This window comes from Coffea arabica, chromosome 7e (genome assembly GCF_036785885.1).
Source record: "Coffea arabica cultivar ET-39 chromosome 7e, Coffea Arabica ET-39 HiFi, whole genome shotgun sequence".
Classification (NCBI taxonomy): Eukaryota; Viridiplantae; Streptophyta; class Magnoliopsida; order Gentianales; family Rubiaceae; genus Coffea; species Coffea arabica.
Genome location: NC_092323.1, coordinates 18,641,974 through 18,661,094, shown reverse-complemented (window position 1 = coordinate 18,661,094; position 19,121 = coordinate 18,641,974). Strand labels below are relative to the sequence as shown.

The window sequence follows — 19,121 nt, the reverse complement described above, 5'->3', positions numbered from 1 at the left end:
CTTGAAGGATTTCATGTGACGTGGACTAAAACATGGCGAACAATTGTAGAAGTACTAATTTTAGTCCTTTGACAACTCAGAATACAAATGGGTTCTCTCGAGAATAAATAACAGATAAAAGTTCAGAGGATAAAAAGAAAACACATAAAATGTCCATGACTAAGAAACGTGAATGAACTATCATTCTGGTATAAAGTACAAATGCACATGCAGAAAAGATATTAGCAGCAAATACAAAGTTAAATAGACTCAAACAAGAGTTAAAAGAAATGAGTTCTTGATAGGTTGTTAACAGAAGAGAAAATATGAATAGATGAGATAGAAGAAGTCAAGAAAAATACTCTTGTAATAAGAAAATGAGATATAGACATTTGAAAAATAACAAATTAGCACTATACCTCCAGAAATAAGTGTATTGTGAAGGGGGAAATGTGCAAGGAAAAGTGAAATAGGTCCATAAAAGTACAGAAGAGCTCACCCGATTCCGTGGAATGGTGAACGATAAGGAGGACGAGTAACACCAAAACAGATACCACCATACCAATTAGCTATATGTCTAAAAAAATAATGGGGACAACCAACAGGTCTCATAATCACAACCACCTAATCCTCGGGAAAGAACAGAAAGAAATCGTGGAGGAAATGTACGAATGCTAAACACAGAGTCAGTTTGCCCAACTTTTCCAATAGGAAGGCGAATATCTGGCTAAGCAAGCGAGATGTAGCAAAGACCACATTACCAATACACCCTCCAAAAAATAGCAGAACAACAAAATACAATAAAAGGCCAAACGTAAAAAACAGCACAGCGAAGTGCTAAAATAGTAATATCAATGGGGCTAGGAACCCAGCAACCACATTACTAAATTACTGCTTCACCACTTGAGCAACAACTACGGGGAAACATAGTTTGGGAAAAAATTGTACGACAATTAGGCAACCAATGAATGTCAAATGGCAAGAAAGAAGGAGAAACAGGCGATGCAAAAAAGTCACCACTGACACATGAATTAGGAACAAATGAAGTCAGAGAAGCAATCACTTTCATGAGTACAATCAGGTTGACCTCGAAGACCAAATGGCTACAATTGTAATATTAACTAATCTTTGATCCCAACAACCCATTACCAAACAACAACTCTACTGTTTCACCAAAGAAACAATCGGATACCACCAATGTTTGACAACATCCATGTCATCACCAACCAACCAATCACCTAGGGGTGTCAACGGGCCGGGTCCGGGCCGGAATTACTAAATCCGGACCCGGACCCGTCATACTGCCTTAATTCTGGATTCGGCCCGAATACCCGACGGGCCTTCTAATACTTCACCAGACCCATATCCGACGGGTCCCGGGTCCGGGCCAGGCCTACCCGGCAAAGAGGCCCGTCAAAATCTGTTCAAATAACAAAACTAAAAATGCTCAAGAACTGACTAAAAGATAATATAAAATAGATTTCACCCACAGATTTCACTTAAAAATGCATTTTCAAGGACTCAAAATGCTCAAGAGTTAAACATTTAACAGATTTCAGCCAACAAAGAAAGACCCGTCAAAAACCTGGTCAAATAACACACCTGAAAATACTCAAGGACTGACTACAAAGATAATATAAAATAGGTTTCAGCCAACAGATTTCACCTGAGAATGCATTTTCAAGGACCGAAAATGCTCAAGAGTTAAATATTTAAAAGATTTCAGCCAACAAGGAAATAAAAGATAATATAAAGTAACATCAACAACAAAATAGAAGATGTAGCAAACTATTCATTAATACAATAAACATCTAGTGTCAAAGGCGGGGGACTCAGAAACTGAGTCCGCTTCTTGAATCTAATCCAACAAAGTCATATATTAGCAACAAAGCCAATATGACATCCAACAAATTACAATCAAACAATAAATATCAAATACATCAACTAACAAATGAAGTCCTGTCTATTACAATAGTCTTCATGCCTCTCAAGTTTCACAATTTTCTGCAACAAAAACAAGGATATAATATATTTGTAAATTAATTACTAATTAATACAAAAACAAATCAGGTAAGAGAGAAATCAAATTGGCCTTACTCAAATACATCACCCTAACTTGATAACTTTAGAAGAATCACCCAAATCTTCTCCAAATAATTCTAAGAAAACAAAGAGAAAGAAAGTAGTTAGTCTTTCTAGAGTAATATGGATTTAAAAAGAAAAAACAACAAAAAAAACATAAACATGGACTTACTTCTTTTCTTTTTCAAAGGTAACCAATCTCCAGTTGTTATCAAAGCTTCGACCACATCAGGAAGCAAAGAAGCACGAGTCTTATCAATTACCCTTCCGCCAACGCTAAATGCTGATTCCGATGCTACAGTAGTAGCTGGAATTGCAAGAATATCACGAGCCATCTTGCTAAGAATAGACAATTTTGGACTGTTTGCCTTCCACCAACCTAGTATGTCAAAATCATCTTTTCTTGGAAATACAGGCTCATCCAAGTATGATTGCAATTCAGATTTTTGGCTAGCAAGAATAGTGGAAGAACATGATTGCTGATACCATTTGTCAAAATCAGACAACTTATCATCATCATCATCTTGTACATCTATATTTCCACAAGTAGAAGTCCCTTCTCCTATATTATCAACATAACTCGAAAAAGTAGCAAGGTCACCTCCATATTCAACAAACAAATCAGCAATAGCATTACGAACTCTATCCACATATCTTTCACCACCTTCTCCATAAAGCTCATTGTAATAATACTCTACTAAAGCCAACTTAAATCTAGGATCAAGTACCACAGCAATAGCTAGCACCAAAGAACATTCTTCCCAATATTTCTCAAATTTTGCTTTCACTGGAATAGCCATTTCTCGAATAAAATCATACTCACTAACTTCCCATTGCCTCATCTTAAGACGAATATTACATATATCGTGAAAGAAAACATTTGCTGTGGGAAAATTAGAACCACTAAAATGACATGTAGCTTCATAAAATTTTTTCAAACAACCATGAACAACACTAGCCACTTTCCAATCATTTTCTGAAGGATTCAACTTGTAATTTCTGTCCATTTGTTCTAAACGACAAAAAGTTTCCTTCAAAGGCAAAGCTGTCTCAAGCATCAAGAATGTAGAATTCCATCTATTTTGAACATCCATACCCACTCTTTTTTTATTTTTCAGCTTGCATTGATTAATTGCATTCTCAAACTTTTGATAAGAAGAAGTAGACCTTTTCAAGTACTTTAAGGTCTCCCGAATCTTATGAAGCAATTTTCCAACAATAGCTAACCCATCTTGCACAATCAAATTAAGAATATGTGCACTACATCGAACATGAAAAAGATCACCTCCTAAATTGAGCAATGACTTATCCAATAGCCATGATTTCAAACATTTAACCATTGAATCATTTGAAGATGCATTATCAACAACAACAGAGGTCAGCTTCTTATCAATGTTCCATTCCAAGATGATATCAGAAATAAATCTAAATAATGTTTCACCATCATGAGGATATGGAACAGATTTAAAAGCAATAATTTTCTTTTTCAATTCCCAATGTTCATTGACATAATGAGCTGTCAAACAGGCATACGCAAAATTTTGGTGATCTGATGCCCAAAGATCAGTAGTAAGACTTATCTTACCATCAAAATCATCCAAATACTTATACAATTTTGCCTTTTCTTCTTTATAAACACTAATCACATCTGCCCTGACTGTATTTCGAGAAACCAGCTTAAAATTTGGCTCCAAATTATTCAGAAAAATCTCAAAGTACTCATGCTCAACTATGTTAAAAGGATAGTTGTGTTTTATTATAGCTCTAGCCAAATCGATTCTACTTCTCTCTTGATCAAACTTGAAAGTTTGAACTTTAACTTTATCATCCAAAGCATTTTTAGCCAATTGAAGTACTTGCTGCCCCCCACTCCTATGTCTTCTAGCAATGCAATTATCTATGTGTTTTTTCAAATGACTTGTCCCGCATGAGCTATCCCCGGCCATTTTTTTTTACAATGCTTACATATGGCAACAATACCAGTAGCAGTCCTAACTCTATCCATATCAACCCATACCTTAGATGTTAATTTCTTTTCCCTATGTTTCTTACTTGAATCATCTTCCTTCACCTCCTCCTCTTCCGAATCCAAAATGGCAACCTCATTCTCATCAGCTGTGCTACTTGGTCCTGTTGGATTACTTGGCAAAGATGACATCCTGCAATTAGTGAATAACAGAATTTATTAGATAAACATGGTACAAGACAAATTCCTTAGAATGTCGCATTCAAACTTCAGTGAATGCAAAATTTTAAGCACGAGTATAAGATAGTACTGTCCAGTATACAATACTCCAGATTAGTACTGTCAGTAGTAAGACTCAAGTAATTTACAATCCAGACACACATTAAGACTCAAATAAAGTACTGTCAGCAGTAAGAGTCCAAATTAGTGTCTCAGCAAAAGCAGAAATGAGAAAGGTCAGTGTAAGTAACCTGCTGCAGGAATTTATCATGCACTAGATTCTTGAGTTTATTAACATTCCAGCCATATTAGAAGAGTAAAGCTCATTAAGGTATTAACTGGCCTTGTTATTATGTTTTTATAGGACTATAACACATAAGCTGCAGCAAAGCTCAATGCGAAGTCTTATCATTAGCAAGCCATTGCATTGATTATGATAACACCAAATTGCAGTTTTAATAGAGGGGAAACAAGACAAGTTTTTCATTATATTTAGTTCAGGGCATGAATCAAATTCCTGCCTTCCTTGCTAGAAATGAATCAAGTTCCATATCCTTCACTCTGCGTCTGTTTTCTAATTTAGTACACAAAGAAATTACCTAAAGTCTCTCTCTCTCTCTATTTTTAATAATGTTGTTACGTAAAGTGAATTATGTAAACATTTTACAGTAGCAATTTGTTGTCGAACAATTCAATCCGATACAGAAACACCTCTGAGATAAGATCTGGTCCTTAATGAAAGTTCCTTTCTCTTCGATTTGTTAATTGACAATCCGAGAAGGCGACAAATTGAGCAGATTCGTGTGTGCATCAACCATTTGAAATTTATATTCAATTATAGACAACAGCATCCCGACACACGAGGACAAATCCTATGGCAGCATAATTGGACTGGACGATTATTACCCAATCCCCAAAAAAAAAACTAATTTAATGGCAAATATATCCACAATTTTCGACATCATCAACCTGGAATTTCCTACTCCATTCAGACTTTATGTTTTTTTTTTTTGGTTTGGGGAGGTAAGAAGGTTTCGTTCTACAGCATTTCTCATATCTTCTCAAATTTTCCCTACAAAAAATTAAAAAAAAATACCTGACTGAGAGAGAAAGTTGACTTGCTACTTGGTAGAACTAGAAGCTGGGCTTGCTGCAACCGTCAGGCACCACGGCGGACTGGCAGAGCCGCGGAGGTAGAGCAAAAGAAAAGGTCTCACGGAAGAGCTGGTCTTGCTTGAGTTGCTTCTTTGGAGCCGGCCAGACCCAGCGATTTCTTTGGAGCTGGGGATGAAGCGCAAACTAGAAACGTCGCCGGAGTCGGGAGGCAGAGGCGGGACTCGGGAGTCTGGAGGTGACGGAAATGGGTAGGGAGCAAAAGAGGAGAGTGCGACGGAAATGGGTAGAGGGTATTAGGGTTGAACAAATGAGGGAATGAAAGTAACGTGGTAATAATTATGACAGATAGAGATAGGTATATATTTTTAATTATTAATTAATTAAAAAACGGGTCTGGGTCGAATACGGGTCGGAATGGTATATTCCGTATCCGACCCGTAAAATTATTAGAGGTAACGGGTCCGGGTCCAGGTCCTGGTCCCGGAACAATATACCTACCCGTACCCGGCAAATCCGTCCGGGTCCGGGTCCAGACCCGAACCGTTGACAGCCCTACAATCACCCTGCGACACACTTGAGGACGATGACGCCGATGTGGAACCCCGGCTTTCACACTTAGTCTATATGGTTGATGATGAAGAATGAGAAAACAGAGAAATGAATAGTTATTTTAATAAGTACATTAATATATATGTTGATGAAATAATAAATATATAGCTTACTCATTATATTTCATACACTTAATTTTATTATTATTTTATTTAAATAATCCAATTACAAAAAATAGAAATCTAATTAAAAATTTTTTACTTTGATTACAATTAGATATCATGGTGTCCAAAAAAATAAAGAAAAAAAAGCCATTTATTGGTTCTAAAACTACACTACTAAACTGACAATATATATATACACACACACATAAATTTACCCCTAAATAAAAATCTTGACTCCACCACTGCATCTAGTGCTATTGTATTGCCACCTATTTCAATGGTATGTTGTTTATTTATGTCATTTCACAAGAACATTTATGTTCCAAGAAAGCATATCCTCTTTAACTCTTGAGAGATAAAATTTTAGTGAAAGTTAATTACAAAGTACAATAGCTGCATATCCTTATTTGGTTAGTCAATGTTCATCCCATATCCTAATTCTTTTTAGTTACCAATAGTCTTGGCTTTAATTTCTATTTTCTTCAAAACATGAATGTCAATGGAAATTTCTTTTTCTTTGGACTTTATGAATCCTTAAATTTTTATGTTTTGTAGCTTTACATTGTATTTGGTTTTAGTCACCTTAAATTTGTGGATATTGTGAAGCATTGCCAAACAGAAATTGAATTTTGTTTTAGATTAAAAACTGTAAAGTAACTTTTTCTTAATCTATTGGATAAATTACATATGAGTAAATCTTACATACACTAACAGTGCATATACTATCACCGTTGGATCCGTGACATATGTGCAAAAATTGAATTTCAAATTCAAATTTTACATAGTTATCATTCATTCAATGCTGACAGTGTATACACTGTCAGTGTAGGAAAAGTTAATCCATTACATATATCTCCCCTAAATCTATGAGGCCTAATATTTTGAAATGAAGATTTGGAAAATGCAAATTAAAAAATTAAAATTTTATAAGAAGAGCCTAACTTTTGATTAATCTGTGAATCAAGCGTATATCACTATTCATGGATTGAAAATTTAGAATATGTAATAAATCTATCACTAAATGACTAACCCATTCTTGTATAGGCGTGCATTTTATTGAATAACAGCACTTTGCTAATTAATCTACACTCAATTGTCAATGTGCATTTCAATGAACAAAAAAATGTTCATTCTTACACTCACATATGCACATTTAAATGCACAAGTGTATGTGCACATTTAAATTTATAAATGTGCACATATCTATATTCAAACGTACACATACGATATACGTTCACAAGGTGATTTCATGATATAACACACACACTCACATATGCACATTTAAATGCACACGTGTATGTGCACAATTAAATTTATAAATGTGCACATATCTATATTCAAATGTACATAGACGATGTATGTTCACAAAGTGATTTCATGATATATATATATATATATATATAATTCTTGAATAAATACAAATTTCCCAAAACTTACCAAATTTTGAATTTTCCTATCCCTTTTTCCGAACTTTCCTTTTTTCCTTTCCCTCTCCCTCACGTGTAATATTTTCTATCTGGTAGTAATTAGCAACCCATAATGTTACACGTGGCAAAATTTGGTTGGGCTTCTAAAGATGATGGGCTGTCTATCTCTGCCTAGCCATCCTGTCTAGTTGCTTACAACCAAGAAAACCCCGTCAAAGTGATACACCTGCTTACAACTTCAGTCCTCCCCTGAAACCAAGAGATGGCCTCCATCACTGCTTATACTACAACCTCTTCAGTGGTGTGTGCCGCTCTCATGCCTAAGGCATCCATTGTTCGTCCTGATTCTGCACTTGGTAAGGTTCTTTGCTTCCTCAGTCCTCGTTAATTTATTAAAAAAAGGAAATTTTTTTGATTGATTAATGTGAATTCTTGATTTTATTTGACGTTATTGCAGCAGTTGTTGATGGTTATTCTTGTATTTTTGTTTTAAATAATGTTTCAAGAACGAAAAATGAAAAATGGGTTCTTGGCTCGAAAGATTTTATTGCATGTGGGTTTCATCTCTAAATGAATTTTTTTTTTTACGAGTTTAAAATGTGAATCAGTCCTGGATTTACACTATAGTGTCAATGATATGATCGACAATTTGAAAAAACAAAATAGAAAAGTAAAAGAAAGAGAAAAAGAGGATGAATTACAAGTTGCAGCAGAATAAATTACAAGTTGGTTTCTTTACTGATTTGCACAGTCTAATGCTCCACTGTTGTGGTAGTTTTGTTCTTTAGAAATAATTTGCTTACTTTGGTAACTTGTAATCAATTAATGTACATGTACTCCTCCTTACATTCTGTGGGACATTTTAATTTAGGGAGGTTCTATGGTCATATGGTTATGTTAGATTCACCATTGGATGGTTTTCACCCTTAGATTGTGACAATTTCGATCATTCAAAAGATAAACTACTATCGTCATCAGGGATATAAATTGAGGGAATGCTACCTCAAAAGGGACCTTAAAATTTTCCTATAATTTATTGTCCACTTGGAAGTAGGCGCTAGCAGTGCATTCGCCTTCTAAATTAAGTCCTATTCACTTTTCAAATACACTACCGATTCTATGCTTGAAGATTTAGATTTTTAAGCTTGTACAGATGATATAACCTACTGTGGGTCGTCTAACTTTCTGCAAAAAGTTTTACTACCACTACTGCATTTTTGGGTTTGATCCTGGGATGCTTCACATACCATTGTTCCGATATAGAGGGGTTTCACTGTTTGTACTACTACTATTATCTTGGCAAGCTTCAATCTATTTATTTCTTTATTCTGGTTGTTGATTGAGCTTTTAATCCTTCTTGCTTAACTAGTTGGCTTGCTTTTGGTCCCGCCATGGAAAAGAATTTAGTAGTCTCATTGTGGTTTTTCCTTTCTGGTAACCAATTTGCAGCATCACAAATTATGCAAATCTTGTGGAATATAGTCTAGAAGAAAGTAGAAAATGTTTCTCTAGTGAAGTCTGAAATGACATCAAATTTTTTGTTAATATCTAATAGACTCATGCAAAAATTGCTCATTCTTTCTAATGAGACCTTGAATGCAGTTGGGAAGCCACAGTGGAGGGCACTTTATATTTAGTATCTTCTACTGTAACTTTGGTTGTTACACTGTGTATTGCTCGATGCTTGAAAACTGTAGTCGTAATCATTACCTTCTGTTTTGATTGTTGCCAAAGTTTAGCAATTCCACATTATCTGGCACCACCTACTTTACATTGCTGGTTTTCCACTCTTAACTTTGTGGTCGTATTTCTTATTTTGGTGATAGATTATATGTTATTTTTGCAGCAAAGGTTATATTTGAGGTTTTTTTTCTTTAAAAATAGAAGTGTTGAATTTAGATCAATTCAGATGCTGAGTAAGATACATTCAGGTTTAGCTTAAAAGGTGGGTCCAAATAGTTTAGGATTGAGTTCCACAGAAGTGGCTTGGCAACAGCGAGAGTAACTCATTGCAGTGGCTGTGTGTGCCCTTGATTTTTACTTATTTGTTGCACATTGCATCGCTAATTGAATTAGTTCATTTTAAATTGTTTAATGATGAAATTCCCCTTTATCTATGTTTACTGAGTTCATCCAGTTTACAATTTTTTATTTTTTGTAGTTTAGTTCCTGCTGGTATGGTTGTAGTTTTGCCCTTGATTGTAAGGTGGAGAAATGAGGTTAATGTTTGTATGAACCCGCAACTTTTTCGGAGGATTTACTTGTTACAAAATGGGACATTATGTGTTTTATGGTAGTTAAAATGTTCAAGAATGAGATATTTGGGCATGAAATATTTTCTACTACAATAGATAAGTTCGTCTTTTGGATTCTCAATGTACCTTTCACTTGTATCCTAGAACGGAAGTATGAAATAGCACTTGAGACATTGATTGTAGTTGCACATTTTGATCAATAAAGTCATTTTCTTTTGATTATTGTTGTTAAAAGTTAGGATTCTGATTCAAGAAGTATGAGACATGGCGGCGTGCAGAAACTCTAGATATCATTGTCTGTCTCTCTCAAACTATGTTTAGTTAGGTTTTATTGCACTGCAGGCATACCTTGGAAACTATGAACCTGTATTTCAAACTTAATGTTCTTATGTATCCCATGTTGCAGGCAGACTTCAAGTTTCCTCCCAGAATAAATAAGAGGAACTTGCAAGGTATGGGAAGCAGAGTATGTTGTTTTCTAGGAGTTTCTCCTCCAAGCATAGACCTCCAACCACTTATGTCAGATAATCCTTTCTGTGGACAGAAGGTCATTAATACCATCAGCAGCAAGAATGCAGAGATGCAAAATGCCACAGAAGCATTGACCAAAAGTTTGGTAATAATAGATTTAGACCCCGCTACAGCAAAAGTGGCAATTGCAATTCTCGGGCCATTCCTCTCAGCTTTTTCTTTTTTGTTCATCCTGAGAATAATCATGTCCTGGTACCCGAAGCTGCCTGTTGAAAAGTTTCCGTACTTCATAGCATATGCGCCCACCGAGCCACTTCTCATTCCGACGCGCAGGTTGATTCCACCCCTAGGTGGAGTTGATGTAACACCTGTAGTCTGGTTCGGGTTGATCAGCTTCCTTAATGAAATATTAGTAGGTCCACAAGGGCTTCTCGTCCTCTTATCTCAACAGATTAGCTGACAAGCATGCTGCAGGTACATGTCAAACTAAATAACTACTTCTAAATATACAGCATTGGGAGTGTATATTAGGTAATCAAAAATGAGGGCAAAACAAATTTGATTCTGTGATGTTATCTTCTAGCTCCATTAGTTACCGACTAGCTTCTGTATCTCTAGAAGGGTTTATGCTGCTTTTAACAGATGGGAAGAAAAGGGAATGAAACACTGAGGAGTTCAATTTTTGGCTCTTCCTGGATATGGTTGGTATAGAGTAGCCAGTATTGTTGCCATTGTGGAGTTAATCTGAAAGCTGGATGTTTGAAGCATAATCACTGCTGTTATAGCTTAGGCTATGTATTAGGGTTCAATTGTTTCCCTCAATTTATTGTATAACCTTCCTATTCAGTTGTTCTTATTACCTTTCTTATGCATGGTATCTAGTTTTTTTTTTTTGTCGACACAGGGGTGTCCGGCTCAATCCTTACGGGGTCCGACTAATCCCCTGCGGCCCGGGAGAGACCGAGCACGTTAACAACGGGACTCGAACCCTGAATAAATCAGGAAGGTCGCCATACCCTAAGTAGGGGGAGCGGACCGCTCGAGCTATTCCGTGGGGACAGAAGACCAGCCACGTAAGGTGGCAAGTTTGTGGGAGGCAGAGGTTGAACCCCTGACCTCCAGCATCACTAAAGAGAGTGATGATCACTGGACCAAATGGCCAGTGGCATGCATGGTATCTAGTTGGTTGACAAAATTTATACGTGGGCTTGGGTTGAAATTCCTGCGTGGATGTTTGATTCCAAGGTCCAATCTTTGTATTTTTGACTTGGTACGCATTGCTCTTTGTGCTTTTTATCCATGGAATAACGATTTCCTTTTTAAATTGTTTAAGGGGGATAATTTCATAGACCTCTCCTGAGTTTTTTTTTTTTTAAACAATTTCCACTAACATGCTTGAAACTTTCAATATTGAAGCACCTTCCCTTTTATGGCAAACGACCACGGTAACCCTCAAGTTTCATTGAAACAGAGTGCAAATATTTAAAAATAAAACACATGAATAAAAAAAGGAGACAAAAAAGTTACCCAAAAAATTACTATTCTCTCTTTCTCAATCTCTCCCTTTGGCAAAAGCTAAACTTGGCTATACTTGGTCTTGTAGACCGTGAACCAAATTTTAACACAGCATCTCACCAATTCAAAAGTTAGTGACTTGTACTAATGAAAATTTGATTCCATAAGAAATTGAACAAAAGGCTGCTGAATTGGCCTATTTCTTGTGTGTACCAATTGAAATATTTTTGAGAAATGCGTGGAAAAATAGATGCTTTTTCAACAAGAGGGAAAAATGCAAGAATCTTTTTTCCTATAACATAACTTAAGTGTGAAGTTTCATCAGAAGATTCATTTAGAAGATTTATTCAAGCTAAAACGGGCAGAACAACCATAAATGGAAACTTGGTGAGATGGTGTGGTAAAAATTGGATCACATGGTCTACATAGATCGGACTATACAGATCGGATCTATCGAAATGTTTGCCAACAAAATATAGGTAAGATAGCTGAAAGAAACTCGAAGGGAAGACAAACATTTGGAGTAAATTTGGTCCATGTAAATCAAGTGATCCAAATTTTGTCACACCATTTCACCAATTCAAGAGTTCATAATCGGGCAAATGTGATGCAAGATGAGTCTAAAATAAGATTTTGTCACGTCATTTCACCAATTTAAGAATTGATGATAAGGCAATGTGATGGAGGATGAGTGAGGGATGATAATGCGGATACGGGGCAGGAGCGGTCCTTCTGAGGACCGCTCCTGAACGGTCCCCTCACAGAAAGAAAGGAATGGAGCAAAATAAGCCACGTCAACTGGTTGTTTTGAAGGAAAAAAACGTCACCGTTTGACGAAAGGAAAAAAATAAGATTGACGGACTCCGTTTCCTCTAAACGGAAGAATTGAAATTTTGAAACTGAAGTTCAAAATTTGAATTAGCCGCACAAACCAAAATCGAGAGAAGAAAGCAAGCTCGGTATGTCATTGTTGCTTGGCTGACGTGAAATTAGGTGGAGAGAGTTGGGTTATGGCATCAGAAGAAGAAGGAAGAAGGCAAACAGTTAGAATGCTGTAAAAGAAGGCCAACGATGTCTTCAGAAATTGTATGAGCAATGCGGGCAAGACAGCCGGCAAGGTAGAAGCGAATTAAAGAGGAAATTCATTATCTGACGTTGCCCACCATTTTTTGTGCAACTTAATAGCAGAAGCAACTGTGCATAAGGGCATTCGGTGAAACAAAAAGCTCTCAACGGGCCAAGGTAACGTGATTCAACCATATCAACAACTTTGTGAATCTTATACCAGCAACTTTTCTGAATGTTAGATTCAATAAAGACATAATATGAAGATAATAGAAGAATAGTCAATGTGTACTGTATGTGTGTGTGAGAGCGTGTGCAGTTTTGCAGTGATGAACTATTTAACAAGTGAATGAATGTACATGCTGCTGTAGATAAGTTACAGGTTATAACCACCCTATTACAATCTTTGTGCATCCACTAGTTGGTCCATGGTCATCACGCAATCTTAGTTTGCCCCTCTGTTGAGTATGCAGTGTGTATAAAATGGAGGTCTGGGGTTTGACCTAGGAAAAGCAGAGGAAAAGATATATGTGAATAATAAATAGATGTACCTGGTTTTTTAAGTAAATTACATGATGTAAGAAATGTATTAGAATGAGTAAAAAATGCTTGTTTGGCCCTGAAAATGTAGAAATAGTAGAAAATGCACAGGAATTGGCTTAGGCGATTGTCAGTAACGAATTACATAACGTCCAATGAAACAAAGTACCTAGAACCTAAATATAATCACCAGAGTGGATGTACATATAGTTAAAATAGACTTACATGGAGTGAAAAACACATTACAGTCCGTATAACTTAGTATACATGGAGTTATATTTGTACATAGATAATGCCATTGTATTAGAGTAAAAGTAAAGTGATGTGAATCATTAATCATATCGATGGGAGTAATAATAGAATTTGGTATACGAGTAATGTGTGTAACATAACATATTATAAACGGTAATACACACTTATGTTGTCGTTTACATACATACTATTCATGAACTATTATAAATTATGGTGTTGGATGCATAGAAGGTAGGAGCAGAAGTAATGAATTGTAGAGAAATTGGCAGAAGATGGGACTCATGAGTTAGGAATGGAGTTCAACATGGAAGAGGATGCGTACAAGTTTTACAACAAATATGCCTTTAAAATGGGATTTAATGTACGCAAAGACTATTTAAATAAAGACACAGACTATTTAGTCTATTTTATGCGGTTGTCATTAACGAATGACATAAGGTCCAGTGAGCTAAAAAATCTAGAATCAAAATATAATCACCAGCGTGGATGTACATACAGTTAAAATAGACTTACATCGTGTGACCAATACATTACAATCCGTATAAGTTAGTCTACATGGAGTTGTATTTGTACACAGATTGTCTTAGATAAAAGTAAGGTGATGTGAATCATTAATCATATTGATAGCGTAATAATAGAATTTGGTATACGAGTAATGTATGATTCATAACACATTATGAATGGTAATATACATATATGTTGTCGTTTATGTACATACTATTCATGAAGTGTTGCAAATTAGGGTGTTTGATACATAATTGGCAGGATCAGAAGTAATGGATTGCAGCAAATTGGCAGAAGATGGGACCCCTGAATTAGGAATGGAGTTCAACATCGAAGATGATGCGTACCAGTTTTACAACAAATATGCCTTTAAAATGGGTTTTAGTGTACGTAAAGACTATCTGAATAAAGACAAAGACGGCGTGACCACGTCTAGGAGATATAGTTGCTGCAAGGAAGGTGTAAAGCGCAAGTACGAAGGTGATGTGATGCCAAAGAGGACACGAGCGCCGACGAAAACAGGGTGTGGAGCTAAAATGGTTATCGTGTTGTTTAGAGGAACAATGAAGTACCGTGTGCATGACATTGTCTTAGAGCATAACCATGAGTTGCACATTGTTCAATGTGCGCACATAATGCCATCACAAAGAAAAGTGAGCGAGGCTCAAGGATTCCAAGCTGAAATAAGCGAGGACGCTGGGCTTTCATTGAAACAGAGTCATGAGCTTATGGGAAAGGAGGCAAGTGGGATGGGAAATGTGGGATATACTCGGGAAGACCTGAAACGATATCTTCGTACTCGACGGGAAAGGAGTTTGAAATATGGAGAAGCAGGTAGCATGCTGAATTATTTTCAAGAGCAAACACTCGAGAATCCATCGTTTTTTCATGCCGTACAGCTGGACTGTGAAGAGCAGATAACGAATATCTTTTGGGCTGATGCAGGAATGTTAATTGACTACAAATTTTTTGGAGACGTAGTCACATTCGACACAACCTACAAAACAAATAAAGAATACCGGCCACTTGGAGTGTTTGTGGGTTTTAACCAACATAGGCAAATTGTGATATTCGGTGCTGCCCTTATGTATGATGAGACTATAGATTCTTTCAAATGGGTGTTTGGTACATTTCTAGAAGCAATGTGCGGAAAGCGTCCAAGTACCATACTAACCGACCAAGATCATGCCATGGCAGCCGCTCTTTCAGTTGTTATGCCTGAAACATTTCACGGTCTATGTACGTTTCACATAAGGCGTAATTTTATGAAACATCTTGGCAATCACTACAAGGAAAATAGTGATCTTCCATACATGTTTGGTGCATGCATGTATGAGTTTGAAGAAGTGGAACAATTCAATAGGGTGTGGGAGGCGATGGTGAAGAAACACAATCTTGAAAATAATGAATGGCTCTCCGGGTTGTATAGAATTCGTGATAAATGGGCAAGGTGCATGATGAAAGAAAGATGGACCGCGGGAATGCGAAGCACCCAACTTAGCGAAAGCCTAAATGCAGCAATTAAAAATCATTTGAAACTGGATCATGACCTTGTGCAGTTCTTTAGACATTTCAATCGGGTGGTTGATGAAAAGAGACATAATGAACTGATCGCAGAATATGAAATGAGGCAAAAGCTCCCCATGGTCGGGTTAAGGCAAACACCTATGCTCGTGCATGCATCAGAGACGTATTCACCAACCGTATTTGTTGCATTCCAAAATGAATATGGCGAGTCAACAGCTATGGTTATATTGAGACAGCAAGATGCAGCGATGATTGTGGAGTTTGCGGTCATGAGGTATGATGGAGGACCTGAAAGAATAGTGGTATTCAATCGGAATGATCTAAGTGTACGTTGTAGTTGCAAAAAATACGAGAATGAAGGCATTTTATGTGGGCACGCGTTGAAGGTGTTTGATACTGTGGGCATAAAAATAATTCCTCCTGAATACATTAAGAGGCGATGGACAAAAAGAGCTCGGGCTGGAGACTGTTTTGATCGGCGAAGACGGGAAGTTGTGGCTGATCCTAAAATAATGATTTCAACTCGTTATCGGGAGCTCGCTCCAGCCATGATTAAGGTCGCAACTCGAGCAGCAATGTCGGAGGACACCAGCAAAGTAGCAATCACTGTCATATCCGATTTGGCAAAGAGAGTTGAGCTCCTCCTCTCAGAAAGTGAAGAGCAACCTTTGCAAAATCAAAAAAATCTGAATATGGAGGAACGGGATAAAATTGAAATTGTGAATGAAATGGGGGAGGCAGTAGTCGCAAGAGGCATTAAAAAACGAGGTGGTGGGAAGAAAAGTAGAGTGATGCGAAGTTGGATCAATAAATTTGACAGAGTAAAAAGAAAATCTAGATTATCAAGGACTACACAGACTACGGTATGGATCAAATTTTGGTACTCGGGGAACATTTATGCTAAAACTAAGTTATCGTTATGCTATTAACTAAAGTTTAGGTATCATTCATGATGAAATAATATTATTGCCGTGTCAATACTGTAGGCCTCAGAATCGGAGCCGACATCGGTTTCAATTGAGGAATACATGTTTATGGGATGTCGTTCATCTACTGACTCTGTTTCGGTTAGTATAAAACGGACATGACCGTTGCTTTTATTTGGATGTTTCTAACAGCATCAATAGTTACATTGATCTTACATTGTGTGATAATGTTGTTACGGCTGTCATCCCTCCTGATATACCTATTTTGATTGTCTTATACAATGATTTGGTCCATACGAAACTCGTAGACGCATTCAATGAGCCAGACAGTGAATGGCCCTCCAAACGCTATTGCTCCGAATATCGATGAAAGTGAAACGGTATGTATATATTTAGTAGTTAAAATAAAGACCTTCTTATTCGTGTAGTAGAGCTACCTTTTTTTTAGGGTTAATATCAGAAACCTCCCTTGAGGTTTCTTCTAATCACACCTAGAACCCCTCATGTTTTCGAAATCACACTTAGCACCCCTGAAATGACAACTTTGGTATCATTATCAGCCCCTCATTATTTTTGTAATCAGTTTTACCCTCCTTGTGAACTCTATTTATGTAACTCACATCCCTCCAACTTTTGTAACACTACAAAATCGTTCTTAAGCAGTGTAACATGTTTTGAACATTTTGTAATTTTATGTAAGCTTGTTGTACATCTTTATAATAGATTGTGTTTCTGTTATTAAGTTTTACAAATAATTCACATAAAGTTACACATTGTTTAAAAAATGTTACATTGATCTGAACGGTGATAAAAAAAATGTGACTATGGATTCTCATAATGGCAGCAATAGTTTCAATATGTGATTGTAGTTGTAAATAAACTTGCTCTTCCATTTTTATGAAAATGAGGTCGTATAAATAGCTTTTTGTGCATCCTAGTCGAATGGAGTTTGTAAGTTATTAATATTGCGATACCCTATTATCAAGTAAAAATGGATTGCTAATGCTATATACTCATGAATTCCCATCATCTTTAAACCTCTTTTAGATTATGTTATTATTCACTTAGAAATTGCAATTTTGGCAATGGCACTATGTCCATTGCCAAAAGTCAACATCACTGGAAACTCTATAGCTATTTAATATTAGGGAGTGGGATAGGAACAATTGTTAGATCAACCATCCCTAAATCGTGTAACATTTTTTGAACATTTTGTAATTTTATGTAAATTTCTTGTACATCGTTACAATAGAAGTCTGATAAGTTGTTAGTGTACATATGAGTCCAATATGTAATAATCGTATTTGTGTTGATAAATTTTACAAATAGTTCAATTAGAATTACACTTTGTACAAAAAATATTACATAATTACATAATAATTTTACATAATTTAGGGAAAACCTCAAGGGAGGTTTCCGAAATTAACTCTACATAAATAGAGTTCACCATTGCGGGTAAAAGTGGAATAAAAATAATGAGGGGCGGACAATGATACCAAAGTTGTCATTCCAGGGGTGCTAAGTGTGATTTCGAAAACATGAGGGGTTCTAGGTGTGATTAGAAGAAACCTCAAGGGAGGTTTCTGATATTAACCCTTTTTTTATAGTATTGTAATGGTGGGCACCCGAAAGCTGTCAAATCATGCAAATTATGTAGTTAACGTATGCTCGCTTTAATAACATATTATTTTTTATTATTCGAAGGTTCACCGTTTGGCTAATCAGGGGCCTCCTACAAGTGTCCCTACAGAATGGATGCATCCCAGATTTTCTATTTTTTCCAAGTATAACTCTGTAAGAGATGTCTTAATGGTCTGATATATCATTTTTATTATAATGTCTAGTCCAATTTAACTTTTTAAGTGAGCAATATAGGGATTGGTAATGATTTGTTGACTGTCGATTACTTATACTATGTAATGTAGGAGGAGCGTGCAGCACTTTTAACACACTGTGATGTTGATGCATATCATGTATTTGCACCTTCACCCCAGGTGATAAACTTTTATCGTTACAGCACATATTTGTGTACTGTTGTTAATTGGAGACTTGGATATCGTATATCATTAATCGTATGTTTCATTAATAATATTGCTGATTTACCATCGTTACGCATTTCAGGGAAGAAATAACACCCAGGGATTGCAACTTCGCGCTGACGTCGCCTCCCCCGAGAATGAGATTGATGAATGATGTGTAACTATATTTTGCGAACGAGACATTAAATGGTTGTCCCAACTTAGGAATACTGCATATGTACGTGTTACAAGCAGTTAATAGGGTGTTACAACTTATTGACGAGGTTGTACAGGCAGCATTGATATTTCACTCTTTTCAAATTTAGACAAGTGGATTACAATTGTAATCACATCTAGTGGTAGTAATCATCAATAGTTTGTATTGGGTTATATAAAATTGTCCGGAAATTATAAAGTTGGTAGAAAATTGAAGTAACAATTTTACAATAGAATTGAACGTGTTTTTTGTGATCGGATATTTTTCACTAAATCGACCATAACAGTTGAATGGCTGGCGTGATATGTATACCATTCTACTACATTCAA

The 19,121-nt window shown here is 36.3% G+C and overlaps 2 protein-coding genes and 1 long non-coding RNA gene across 6 annotated transcripts; 2 read left to right on the top strand and 1 right to left on the bottom strand.

Annotated features, from left to right (window-relative positions):
• Positions 1 to 1,944: 1,944 nt before the first annotated feature.
• LOC140010891 (uncharacterized) lies at positions 1,945 to 2,523 on the bottom strand. Its single transcript, XR_011818077.1, has 3 exons — positions 2,234 to 2,523; positions 2,077 to 2,138; positions 1,945 to 1,983 (listed from the first exon to the last, which is right to left on the bottom strand). It is a non-coding gene; the product is annotated as an uncharacterized lncRNA (long non-coding RNA).
• Positions 2,524 to 7,692: 5,169 nt separating this feature from the next.
• On the top strand, positions 7,693 to 11,580 carry LOC113701136 (protein COFACTOR ASSEMBLY OF COMPLEX C SUBUNIT B CCB3, chloroplastic). 4 transcript variants are annotated; one of them, XM_027221647.2, is made up of 3 exons: positions 7,693 to 7,863; positions 10,164 to 10,702; positions 11,133 to 11,580. In XM_027221647.2, the coding sequence occupies exons 1-2, from the start codon at positions 7,765 to 7,767 to the stop codon at positions 10,686 to 10,688; spliced, it is 624 nt and encodes a 207-aa protein (XP_027077448.1). In that variant the 5' UTR covers positions 7,693 to 7,764; the 3' UTR covers positions 10,689 to 10,702; positions 11,133 to 11,580. The 4 variants fall into 4 exon arrangements, with proteins under 4 accessions (XP_027077448.1, XP_027077449.1, XP_027077450.1 ...); XM_027221648.2 differs by having other exon boundaries at positions 11,111 to 11,580; XM_027221649.2 differs by lacking the exon at positions 11,133 to 11,580 and having other exon boundaries at positions 7,693 to 7,858; positions 10,168 to 11,105.
• A 2,796-nt stretch (positions 11,581 to 14,376) lies between these two features.
• LOC113700685 (protein FAR1-RELATED SEQUENCE 5-like) lies at positions 14,377 to 18,750 on the top strand. Its single transcript, XM_027221146.2, has 5 exons — positions 14,377 to 16,494; positions 16,618 to 16,698; positions 16,866 to 16,937; positions 18,483 to 18,551; positions 18,679 to 18,750. The coding sequence occupies exons 1-5, from the start codon at positions 14,377 to 14,379 to the stop codon at positions 18,748 to 18,750; spliced, it is 2,412 nt and encodes an 803-aa protein (XP_027076947.2).
• The last annotated feature ends 371 nt before the right edge of the window (positions 18,751 to 19,121 follow it).